Source organism: Nilaparvata lugens, chromosome 9 (assembly GCF_014356525.2).
Source record: "Nilaparvata lugens isolate BPH chromosome 9, ASM1435652v1, whole genome shotgun sequence".
NCBI lineage: Eukaryota > Metazoa > Arthropoda > Insecta > Hemiptera > Delphacidae > Nilaparvata > Nilaparvata lugens.
The window spans coordinates 17,534,786-17,548,520 of NC_052512.1; the positions used below are offsets into that span (position 1 = coordinate 17,534,786).

The 13,735-nt window shown below is 34.7% G+C and overlaps 1 protein-coding gene across 1 annotated transcript in view; it reads right to left on the reverse strand.

The window, feature by feature from the left end:
* Positions 1-1,773, reverse strand: part of LOC111044466 (transducin-like enhancer protein 4) — a 202,902-nt gene extending 201,129 nt beyond the window's left edge. Inside the window, 1 exon segment of the mRNA XM_039435578.1 lies at positions 1,106-1,773. Coding sequence (XP_039291512.1) covers positions 1,106-1,162 — 57 coding nt within the window. The 5' untranslated portion in view covers positions 1,163-1,773.
* Positions 1,774-13,735: the final 11,962 nt, after the last annotated feature.

A 13,735-nucleotide genomic window follows, 5' to 3' on the forward strand; every position in this document is an offset into this window, starting at 1 on the left:
AAGATAGAAGAATAGCGATGCCGACTCTCTGCATTAATTAGTTTTATTTCTACACTGTAAAAAACATAATTGGCATCGTTGTTGACCTAGAAAAGGATAGTACCACCGGCTTTGTCGAATAATAGACAAGGATAGCAAAACCAAAGTTGATCAAATACTGTCATTATAACTATAGTGAGGTGCACGTTATAATGCCATTGTTTGTTTAGAAATGGTATTGCTATCCTTGTCTATCATTCAACAAAGCGGATAGCGGTATCTCTTCCTCGCTTTGCGCTGTTGCCAGATCGTCTTTTAATAATGTAGAATTAATAATCAACTATCAAATTATTTCATCTAAATTATGAAAATTTATTGGAGAATATAATTTCATGCTTAATAAAATGTAATTTATTATTTTAAACGAGAATGAAACGTAAATTGACCGAGCGAAGTGAGGTCTAAGATTCAAGTCGACGGTATGGCATTTCTCTTAATGTTTAATGTTTATATGTTGTGAATTTACGGCGAAACGCGGTAATAGATTTTCATGAAATTTGACAGGTATTTTCCTTTTCTAATTGCGCGTCGACGTATATACTAGGTTTTTGGAAATTTCAAGGATAATAAAAAAGGAAAAAGGAGCCTCCTTCATACGCCAATATTAGAGTAAAAATGAGACTATAGAATTAATCATCATAAATCAGCTGACAAGTGATTACACGGATGTGTGGAGAAGCCAGTCTATTGCTGTATTTCCATAAGGTCTATAGTTTCAATCAGGTACTTGTAGATGAGAATACTGCGTCTACTGTTCACAGAACTACTTGTATTACATCAATAAACCTGTATCAGCTATCGTCTATAGAAGGCATTGACAAGACAGAGGACCTGCAACGTTGTTCTCCAATCTCTCTCCACTACCATTATAACGTGGACCTCACTAATGGATGTAGCGGTGAAGCAAAATATCCAAACAAATCACTCAATATTGAAGGAGCGGGGATTAGAGGTGGAAGCACAATAACCAAAAAATCACTCAAATCAGGATTCCCCGTCAAAATTTACCACACGGTTTCTACTATTATTCTGTTAAATAAATATTTATAATTTTATTATTACTCACCGGATGCCTTGCCGCAGCAGCTACAGCTGCAGCATTCATACTGGAAGCTGGGTACATCTTGTCAAAAACAGCTAGAGAGGTTATCTTGCCACATAGCTGCCGGTTAAACTCGAACTATCCTTGTATCCTTTCCAGCGCTGAACCTATAATTTATCCTTTATTACAGGTCACACGAACACTTGACACTTTTCAACACAGAACAACACTCACAGGTCACAGCACTCAAATTCGATCGTTACAAAAACCGTTAATTCAAATTTTCAAACAACTAGAATAAAATGTAGAATAATTTTCACGTTTGATGGTTGTGAAAATAAGCGATCATTAAGCTAATACACTTAATGTGAAACACAGACACTTAAAAACCATCAATACATTATTTATTTATTCCAGCAATAATAAATTCCGACCACGTTCACAGTATGGTTGGATCCATATTTAGAGGTTAAGTGCTGCTGGGAGAGGTTTGGAACCCATCTTTCTAGACATCGCGCACTTTTGGAAACAAAACAATATCGACAAATGCTATCAATTAGAAGTGATCACCACACTGTAATTAACAATTGACCGGTTAACTTTTAACACGAGTTAAGTTTAACTTTTGAATGGAATGCGAAACACGTAGCACGTAACGGTCGAAAGGCGGTTGGCCAACTGAACAGTTTGTTGAAATGTTGATGCCGCGGCAGACGTTGGAACTAACAGCGCTAGTGTCGCCGTCGGAAAAAATCGAACACAATATGGCTGAACCAGTGTGGAGCCGCGGGAAGGTAATAAACAGTCAGCTTCTGATTCTTCTTGTATTCTCCATCTCTCTCTTCTCCTTCTTCTACAAAAGAGAAAAAACCTAAACGTCTGAAGCCTTGCTTCCTTCCTTTTTGTATCAGGCTTCTTTTTCTACCAAGAGCTTCTCGCTTCTCCGTAGCAAAAGAACTTGTTCACAATCTTCCTTCACCACACCACTACAACAAGAATTCTTTATCAACCTTCCGACGGCTTGTTGTACAGTTGAACTTACAGCCAGTCCTTGTTAATAAACTGCTTAACACTTGTGATACTGTTTTTATTTTCCTTCTCTCTTCAGTTTCATAGATGAAATCGATTAGAATGACACAACAAAGTAGAACTAAATAATAAATTAGTTGTTAATTTTCAATTCAATTTATTCACAACACACAAAAATACAATGAGAAAAAGCAATATACAACAAAACAATTTCAATAACAGTAACAATGAAAATAACACATAAAAATCAACTTATGCTACGTTCACACCGGAGATAATAACACGAGTTAACAACTTAACTTAAAGTTATAAAGTTTTAACTTTGTGTTTTATTTTTGGTTCAAAATTTTTCTTAATAACTCAATATTTTCAAGTTCTGAGAGTTTATTGAATGTGATCATTCCATTATAGGCTACTCGGTTTTTAATCAAATCTAATTCAAAATTTCTAGTTTATTTATTTCTGGATTCAAAAGTGGACTCAAATCAATTGTAAGTAACATAACCTATAATTTTTATTTATTCATAACTCTACCTTCATTGTATTATTATATCATTCATCCCATCATCATCATCACCTAGGCTTAAAATACTTCCAGAAAGTCGCCTTTGTAAAATAATAAATAACTGGACTGAATCGTCAAAAGTTTTTCTAAAAAAAGTTGATAACTCGGGTTTTCAACAGAAAATTCCTAGTTACATCAGTTAATAACAAAAATGTTAAAAACTTTTGTTATTAACTCTGGTGCAACCGCAGCTTTACACAAACAAATCATTGAGATAGTAGAGATGCAACCAGTTAGTTAGTTGATGAAACTAGTCAATATCATTATTATTAAATCAATGAACAAAATACGTGACGTTTTGGTGAATCTATAGTTTATTCTCAATTAACTTTATTAATATATAATTGCTATATTCTCAATAGAAAGGTTAACAGTATTAATTTAAGTGGCAAATTAATATCACGAAAAAGCCATCACAGGCAGAATTTGTGGTCTCCTTATAACGGGCTGACAGCCAACAAAATAGGAGTTGAAAAAGAGAAGACCATAAGAATAAACACAGGGGAAATGGTTAAGAAAAAGACAATATGAGAAAGATGGTGAATGAAGAAGAGAGAGAGGGTGTGAGAGAAACGGTAGCTTGGTAAACACACTGATTTCGAGTACAGACCAAAATTCCAGCTCTCTTCATCATCACACTTTGCTTCCTCCTCTTCTTCCTACCACCCAAAAACAACCCTCATTCACCCTCCTTTTCGCTTCTTCACTATCACTCACCCTCTCTCTCTCATTCTCTACAACCCCTGAACAAGGCACTCATGCCCACGTTTCCACCCTACATTTTCTGGACACTTTTCTTATTTTTTATTCGCTTCTTTCTCCTTCTCCTCTGACCGTTTCTTTGTGGCAGCCTTCGACACCCGACCCAAACACGCGGAACGAACCGTACAGTATCTCCACCACCAATTCTTTCGCCCCATACCAACCAATTCAAGTGCACCCATATAATATGGAGAGCCACTCGCTGACTGCTTATATACAGCTATATACAGCTATAATCTATAGCCTAACCTAGACCCCCGAATAACATTACTTTTGTACGGCAAGGAAAAGAAAAAGAAGTGGAAGAGAAGCTGAATTGAGAATATTATTTTCTACAGTGAGGTGCACGTTATAATGGCAGTGTTTGATTAGCAATGGTATTGCTATACTTGTCTATCATTCAACAAAGCGGATAGCGTTATCTCTTTCTCGCTTTTCTTTGTTTTGACAGATCATCTATTAACAATGCAGAATTAATAATCAATTAACAAAATTCTTCATCTTAATTATCAAATTATTGAAAAATATAGTTCCTTGTTTAATAAAATATAATTGTTTATTTTAAACGAGAATGAACCGTTTAAATATTATTAATAATAATAACCGTATTATTGCATCAAGAAACCTGTATCAGCTACCGTCTATAGAATGCATTGACAAGACAGAGGATCGACAACATTGTTCTGCTACCTTTCTCCACTGTCATTATAACGTGGACCATGGACCTCACTATAGTTTAGAAAGGTAACCGAGTCACCCAAATATCTCCAATATTTAAAATCCAAGTCCGCAAGTATTTTTCTTCCGTAAATATTGTATAATTTCAGTATAAATGCTATTTTTTAATAACTCAAACATGATCACTAGACTGCTTGTATACAAGCTCGTTTCTGCTCTTGAAGAAGACGAAGAAGAAGAAGAAGGAGGAGGAGAAGAAGAAGAAGAAGGAGAAGAAGAAGAAGAAGAAGAAGAAGAGGAAGAAGACGAAGAAGAAAAAGAAAAAGAAGAAGAACAACAATTAATTAAGAATAAAGAATTTTACTGGCCATAAAACAACATTACAAAAATGTAAGCAATAGGCTTCGTCAATAAGTAAAATATCACAAGTTGGACTATAAAACGAACAAATTTACAAATACACATTGAAATATTGTAGTAAAATAACACGAGTTGGACTATAGAAACGAACAAAATTACACATATACATTGAAATATTCCAGGTACTCATTAACAGAATAGAAAGCTTCAGACTTGAGCCATTCATTAACATCAATACAAAACGTTTTAAATGGTAACTGCTTAACATTATCTGGTAGTAAATTAAACATGCGAATTTGTAGGTACTTATGACTTTTTAAAGTTTTAGTCAATCTAACTGTAGGTCTAGTTATATCATCCCTATGTCTAGTGTAATGTGAATGTATAGAAATATTTTTATCAAAATTAGACAGACTTCAAAACAACAACAACAAGAAGAAGAAGACGGATGAGACGGAGGAGAAGAAGAAGGACGAAGAAGAAGAAGAAGAAGAAGAAGAAGAAGATGGAGAAGAAGTTCGATTTAAAAAAATCCAAGTGTTTTCTTTCTATAAATTGTGTGATTTCACCATTTCATTATATAATTATTATTATTATAACTAACACGTGATTTCTAGTACACAAAGTATACATGATACAAGTTGTATACAAGCTCGTTTCTGCTCTTGAGGAAGAAAGAAGGAGGAGGAGGAGTGGAAGGAAGTGGTACGCAACCAACCCTCTTCTATACGCTCAAACAACAAATATGTCAGAGAACTCCCCTTTACGAAGTCTCGGCACTTTCCTTTCAGCCTCACGGCATTGGGGTCTTTTCAACCCCTCAATATTCTCCCCAAACACACACACACACACACACACACACACACACAACACAAACACACACGAAGCATGACTGTGGGCCCCTTCTGATTACCGGGATAGTATTTCTACAAGAGAGTCCTCGCTCTACTATCCTGGGCGTTAAACAGCGCAACAAAGAAGAACAAGAAGAGGAAGAGGAACATGAAGAAGAACAAGGTGAGAAGGAAGTGTTTGGTGCGGTGTAGCAGCCATGAAGAGGGGCGATCGTGAGGAAACAAAATTACGAGGGGAACACTGTAAGAGCACGCTTGATAGCCACTTTCTCCACGTGGAGCGCTGTTGTCCAATCACAGCTCCGGGTTCGACTCTCGACCAATCAGAGCGCGCCGTTCAGAGGACGGTCAAATATAGTGTTGTTGCCTAGCAACCAAGCCCAGATTCCCCACGTGGAGTCTTCTCTACAAGTTTCATTTATTGGGTTAAAACTTCACAATATTGGAAAATTGTAATAATTTATGATTGTGATCATAATGATAGACACTATTAAAATGAATACCTTACATCATCTCAATTATACAATAATTATATAATTACTGTACATAAATTGAGTATCATGAACTTGCAACTGTCTGAAATTATTTCAATGCTGTTAAATTATTGATTAGGCCACTTTATATAATACGTAGTTTGAGATAACAACGATTGAATCTGTCATGGGCATAAATAATATAATTACATGAACATAATTAAATATATAACGTATAACATAATTAAATATAACATAATTAAATATATAAGAGGACAAAATCATCATGTCTAAATAGGAAATGGACTAGAATAGGAATATAATCAGAGAGAATCATGTTTGAAAAATATATACACATTTTGAAATGTCTGAATTTTTTTCAATGCTGTTAAATTGATTAGGCTACTTTATTTATAATACATAGATTGAGAACAACAATGATTGAACCTGTCTAAATACGACATGGGCATAATTAAATATAATTTACATGAACATAATTAAATATATAACATGGACAAAATCAACGTGTCTAAATAGGAAATGGACATAGAATAGGAATAATAATCAGAGAGAATCTTGTTTGAAAAATCTATCCAAATTTTATTAACAGAAGAATTGAAAATCTTTTAGGGACGGTTTCGAGCTCGGGATAATGAAATTCAAAAGAATATTGAAATTTCAAAAAGATAATGAAATTCAAAAGGTGGGTTTTCGTTTGTGCATAAATGCCTTCGTCGACCACGACAGGGTGAGGATCTCAGAATGGATAGATTTCAATTTGTCTGAAAGATTATGTTCAATTATGTTCCAATGGTGAAGGTTGAGATAATACTTTTTTATACCTTCAAATGCCAATATGTTGATATTATTAGAAATGTTTTTATTCTTGAATAATAAACACAAATAATGATCAGCTGTTTCAGCACACTTGAAATTTGGACAATACGAATGTCAACAATGTTGCCGTCGTCGACTGCGGAAATTTACGCACAACGAAAATGCACCTTAGAACTAAACAGCTGGAGTCAGAAAATTGGTTTTCCGAAACGGGGCATAGTCGCAGATATTATGACAATCTTTATTTTCTTATTTCTATAATTGGAAACGTTTTTCCTTGACGAATTAAACATTCCTAAATAATTCAAAACAGCTGAAACTTTACAATATTTTATTTCTTCTCTCTTATTTTGTTTTCGATTTTCTTGTTTTTTTGGAATTTAATTTAAACGTGAACTGCGACTAAGCAAATTTTCTGACTCCAGTCTGGAACTTTGAATCTGAATCTTTGAATCTTTCAGTTTGAATCCTAAGCTCAGAAACCGGCCCTAGTCTATGTTATGACTAAAAATATGCAGTAATTAAAAATATAGCAGTAATTAAACGGCTATCAATACTATTAGAAACTTCCTACTTTCCTTAAAAATTCCTTTCTAATAGCTGAAAATTTTCCTCCAGTACTTGAAAAAAAATCCCTCGCTTTCCCATTTTGGCGTTACTGTTGTTGTATTCATAGCATGTTCTCCAACGCTCTCTCACTCCCTCCGAAACTACATTATTATTCTTCTTTTTTAATATAATTATCTCGAGCAAGAGCCGTTCACTCCGACAGTTTGCAACAAAAAAGAAAATACTTAAATCGTCGCCTACTTATTTTTTTACGACCACAATCCAACCCGCCTGTTCATGTTTATTATTATCATTATTTCTACACTCTACTACAATTTTCTCTCTCTGTCTTTCCCCACGTCATCACCTCTCGCTCTAATAATAGCTCCGACTGTCTAACAACAGTAAAAATATTTTATTCCTACAGTAGTAATGAGTGAGAAAAAGGTATAAAGTTCTGTATAATAGCGCGTTCTTCTTTTACTAGCATTTTACAAATTCCTCCTTCGCAAGAGAGATCGAGCTAGTGAGAGACGGAGAAAAGTGAGCGTGCAAGTGAGAGAGAACTAGGGCATAGGAGACAAGGAGAGCTTAGTTGACGTGCTCTCTAGTAGAGTGCAGTAATCGATCTTTTTCTTATCGTCGCGTTATTAGCCGTTCCAAAACGATAAATTAGTGATAATGCAGGGAGGGGAAAAGAGAAAAAATAACTAGCCAAGCAGAAAATAAAACCGGGCAAATAAATGGTCTCAGACCGCCTTGAAAATAGTACACTGAAAAATTATCGCTAACTAACAGAACTGCCTTTCAGTTAGGACACGCCACAACACTTGCATTAACATATCGAATCTAATTCAGCCGTACAATAAGTTTGTTTCTCACATGTCTGCTTGCTATAACCTCCAAGGCATGACTTTTGTAGTATTTCATTAGCATTTTTCAGTTTCATTTTCATTTACTCCAACCACAGACAATAGAATAGTAGCCTATATGATAGAATAGTATATACTGTAATAGAATAATATAATAGAATAGTATAATAATATAATACTATAATAGAATAGTAATATTCATTTCTCTGTGGTCGAACTTTGGTCAATGATTTAATTCTTCTAATTCAATGCATCATACTAGAGTGATTATCTGGGTTGGAGAACTCGCTCAAGAACTGTTGTATAATTACTTTCCTTGCCCTATTACCATAGGTAAGGAAAGTATTGCTTACCGAACAAAATTAAGGTAACCCATTTCTAAATTCTATACGTTTCAAGGCTCCCTGAGTCCAAAAATGTGGTTTTTGGGTATTGGTCTGTATGTATATACATGTGTGTGTGGTGTGTGTGGTGTGTGTGTTGTGTGTGTGTGTGTGTGTGTGGTGTGTGTGTGTGTGTGTGTGTGTGTGTGTGTGTGTGTGTGTGTGTGTGTGTGTGTGTGTGTGTGTGTGTGTGTGTGTGTGGTGTGTGTGTGTGTGTGGTGTGTGTGTGTGGTGTGTGTGTGTGTGTGTGTGTGTGTGTGTGTGTGTGGTGTGTGTGTGTGTGTTGTGTGTGTGTGTGTGTGTGTGGTGTGTGTGTGTGTGTGTGTGTGTGTGTGTGTGTGGTGTGTGTGTGTGGTGTGTGTGTGTGTGTGTGGTGTGTGTGTGTGGTGTGTGTGTGTTGTGTGGTGTGTGTGTGTGTGTGTGTTGTGTGTGGTGTGTGTGTGTGTGTGTGTGTGTGTGTGTGTGTGTGTGTGGTGTGTGTGTGTGTGTGTGTGTGTGTGTGTGTGTGTGTGTGTGTGTATGAGTGTATGTGCGTCTGTGTACACGATATCTCATCTCCCAATTAACGGAATGACTTGAAATTTGGAACTTAAGGTCCTTACACTATAAGGATTCGACACGAACATTTTCGATCAAATGCTATTCAAGATGGCGGCTAGAATGGCGAAAATGTTGTCAAAAACAGGGTTTCGCGATTTTCTCGAAAACGGCTCCAACGATTTTGATCAAATTCATACCAAGAAAAGTCATTGATAAGCTCTATCAAAATCAAAATCAAATCAAATTTTATTGCCATCAACTGCCACAAGTGTCATATCTGTAAAAATTTCAGGAGCACTGCACCATCTATGCAAAGTTTGATTTTAGATTCCCGATTATCAGGCATCAGATACAATTTAAACAAAAAAAAATCAAGTGGAAAAGATTGAGCATACAAATCTCTACAATTAATGTTCAGTAGCGCTTCCACCTGAAATTGAAAATAAGCTCGAAATTCGAGGAAATAAGATATTCAATTGCAAACTGTTGATTCTATTAAATCATTCACTATGAAGAGATAGCAGACTTCGTGTGTCTGCAGCGCTATTGTCCAGTCACCAGCTGGCTCAGATCTTAGAAAAGTAGACTTGAGATGCGCGGGAATACTAGCGTCAGTTGATCATAACGGCAAGGAAAGTTGTGTGAGTGCACCACACCACATTTTTATCTTTGAACCCGCAACTTTCTGTAAAATAATATACAGAGTAATAATTATATTATAAATAATTATATAATCTGTAATAATATATTAATCATAAAGAGTTGGTGAAAATTATGGAAACGCTAAGTATTTCATTTATCCTATACTATTAAACGAGCAACTTCTGTTTATATCTTTGGATGTTTAGATGTTTATATGCTTAGATGTTTGGATGTTTAGATGTTTATATGTTTGTTTTCATCGGATCTCAAAAACGGCTCTCGTTGTGTAAAATAAGTTGAGACTTGGCCCTCCATCCGAAGAAATTACAGGGTTGCCAAATCGTGTAAAATTGCAACTTTCTCAAATTTCCAATTCAACGTCAGAATTGGATGTGAATATCATCCCCGATATCCTAGTAATACTAAAAAAGCTTCAGGGTTGAAGGATTAAAAGGAAATTTAATGTTTATGTTAAAATTGGAAACATCGCAAAAATTTGTTTTTCTTTTGAATATCACTTGTCTCAGTATCATGGGGCGTCGTAATGCGTAATAATTTTATATCAAATTAACGGGGAGAATGTCTCCTTTCTATTGGTGTCTGGAGCATTTCTATCCGACTTTAAGTTATTTTTAAATTAATGATTATGTTCGTCCATGTCGAGACATTTCGAGCAGAAAACATGAAATTTTCGTCATGCTGGAAAATGTTTTGTTTCAAAAGATAAAAGTAGGTGGTGAAAGCGATAAAGTTTCTCAGAAATAATTGAATTTTTTTCCAATCGTCAAACGTACTCGGAAGAGCGTATTTTGGTCTCAAAAGAATTTTAAAGTCAAGGAATAGCGGCTGAATGGTGTGCCACCATATGCTATCAATAGCTGGGATCAACAAAAACAAAATACAGAACGATTGAAAAATTCAGCAACTGCAACCCACATGATTATTGACCGAGCGAAGTGAGGTCTAAGATTCAAGTCGACGGTTTGGCATTTCTCTTAATGTTTAAATGTTTATGGGCCGGTTTCCGAGCTCGGGATCTATAAGTTCTGGACTTACAGAGTAAGTATAACAGAGTAAGAATAAGCTCTCGGGTTTAAATCAACTTTCTGAGTCTCGGGTTTATGTTCTAAACTCCTGGGTCTATTGAGTTTTCGACTTATTTGAGTCCAGGACTTTAAGGCAGTAAACATGAGGGAAATTCTCAATATTTGCTGTTGTATTGTTGGCATTAGGCCTACAGTTGATTGCAGCGGGATAATTCAACTGCTCTCCAAACTGCTTTGTGACAATCATTTTGTAAAATACATTTCGATTTCTTTCTATTGTGTAGATCTATAAATTCAAAGCAAACCCAACCTTTTGAAATATGAATTAAAAATAAGCATTTCATTTTACGTTATGCTATTATTATCATTGATCCTTGCCATTGATTTTGGAATAAAAATTTTAGTAAGTTTTGAAAAAAAACTGGAATAATAATTTATTGTTGTTATATTATTATTAATATGTTGAATATGCCATTGATTAATAATATTCATATAGGGAGATGTGATGATGGCCATAGCAAGGCAATCCTTGTATCATTTTGAACATTTCTAGGTTATGTCATACAGTCGTAAAATAAGGTTAGTTTTTTTAAGCATAATATTTTGAAGAAATTTATACCAAAATAAACTTGCAAACTATAAATTATGAATTTAGATTGACTAATCCAAATAATTTAGGTATTCCAAGACATATATTTGGCTTTTTATCTACTCCAAAACAATAACTGAATTGTGTTTGCTCAGTTTAGTCTAGAACTTGAATTTAAACCCTACCCCAGTCGAGGGTTTAAAATCACGCTGTTTTAAGTTCTGGACTTAAGGATTTTTGATAAATCCTTGACTCGGAAAGAGGCGAGAATCTAATTCAAGTCCTGGACTTATAAGCCCTTCACTTAGAAATCGAAATTATAAACTCCAGAGTCTAACGTGATCTCTAAACTCCAGGGTCTATTTGAGTCCTCGACTACGTTAACGCTCTGACTCGGAAAGCCAAGTTTCTGACTCCAGAGTTTAAAGCCGGTTAAAGTCTAGAACTTAGCTAAATCCCGAGCTCGGAAAACCGGCCCGTTTATATGTGTATATATGATTTTATATTGCGCATTTACGGCGAAACGCGGTAATAGATTTTCATGAGATTTGACCGGTATGTTCCTTTTTAAATTGCGCGTCGACGTATATACAAGGTTTTTGGAAATTTTGCATATCAAGGATAATATAAAAGGAAAAAGGAGCCTCCATCATACGCTAATATTACCGTAAAAATCAGACTATAGAATTATTCATCATGAATCAGCTGACAAGTGATTACACAGATGTGTGGAGAAGCCAGTCTATTACTGTATTTGTATAAGGTCTATAGTTTCAATCAAAGAAATGAAAGGGGTATGCATCTTTAAGCTGGGTTTACACCAAAGTTATTAACAAACTCAATCCTTATAGATTCTATTAGATTGAACGGAAGTTGACGAACACATATGTTCATCATGTGTATGATAAGTTATGTTCAATCTGATATAATCTAAAAGGATTGAGTTATTAACATTATTTTAATAAATTTGATCTAATCGCAGCTTTAAGGTCTTTGGTTTCAATATTATGTTTTGCAGTCATGGTATTATTACCATCAGTGCCTATCAGTATCAATATTCTCACATTCGAAAAAAACAATTAACAGGTGAATAAAAATAAACAAATGAACTAAACAATGCTGGAGAAATTATAATATTTTTGATTCTAAAAAATTAATTTCATCAGATAGGAAGATCATCACGGAACTGATGGATATATCATATGGAATACAAATTCAAACGTGAACTGAGTTTGTTAACATTTAAAACAGTTGACATCTGGTACTTGTGGATGAGAATACTGCGTGAGGTCTACTGTTCACAGAACTACTAGTAATTAATAATCAAAATTATATTTTTTCTCCACGAATATATAGGCTAACATTATATTGAACAAGAATGAACAGTTATTATTACATATCAGAAATACCGGCATCAACTATCTTCAATACCGCCGTTATCTTATTTAATAGTTTATTAAATAACATATTTAAATATTTAATAGTAGGCTACAGATTAGCAGGTGAACGGTGCTCCGCAAGGATCTATTTTAAAACTTGACAAACTGAAAACTTGGCGAGATGCAATTTTGAAGAATTGAAAATAGGCCTCGGTTAATTAAGAATCTTTATGAAAAATTGAAAGTTAATCAGTTCAGTAGTTCAGACTTGATGATGCGTCAAACATAAGTTTTATATATTATTTCATGTCTCATGAATGAAATTTGAACATTAATTCTGAAAAAAACTAAAAGGAAAATTGAAATTTGAGCTTCGAGGTGCAAGAGATTGATATTTTTAGAATCTATATGCAAAATTTGCAGATCTAAATCATTCCCGTTTGTACTTTTCTTGTCCTATTACCATAGGTAAGGAAAGTATTGCTTCCTGAAAAAATTAAGGTACCCCAACTTCTAAATTCTATACGTTCAAGGTTCCCTGAGTCCAAAAAAGTGGTCTGTATGACGGTGTGTTTGTGTGTGAGTGTATGTATGTCTGTGTACACGATATCTCATCTCTCAATTGACGGAATAACTTGAAATTTGTAAGGTCCTTACACCATAAGGATCCGAAACAACAATACCGATTGAATGCAATTGAAGATGGCTGCTAAAATGGCAAAAATGATGTCAAAAAACAGGGTTTTTAGCGATTTTCTCGAAAACGGCTTCAACGATTTTGATCAAACTCATACCTAGAATATTCATTGATAAGCTCTATTAACTGCCACAAGTCCCATATCTGTAAAAATTTCAGGAGCACCGCCCCATCTATGCAAAGTTTGATTTTAGATTTCCAATTATCAGGCTTCAGATACAATTTAAACGAAAAATTTCAAGTGGAAAAGATTTGAGATCTCTACAATCAATGTCTAGTAAATTCTCACCTAAAATTGAAAATAAGCTCGAAATTCGAGAAAATGTGATTATTTAATTGCAAACTGTTGGCTAATGTTGATTCTATAAACATTCACTATGAAGAGATAGCAGCGTCGTG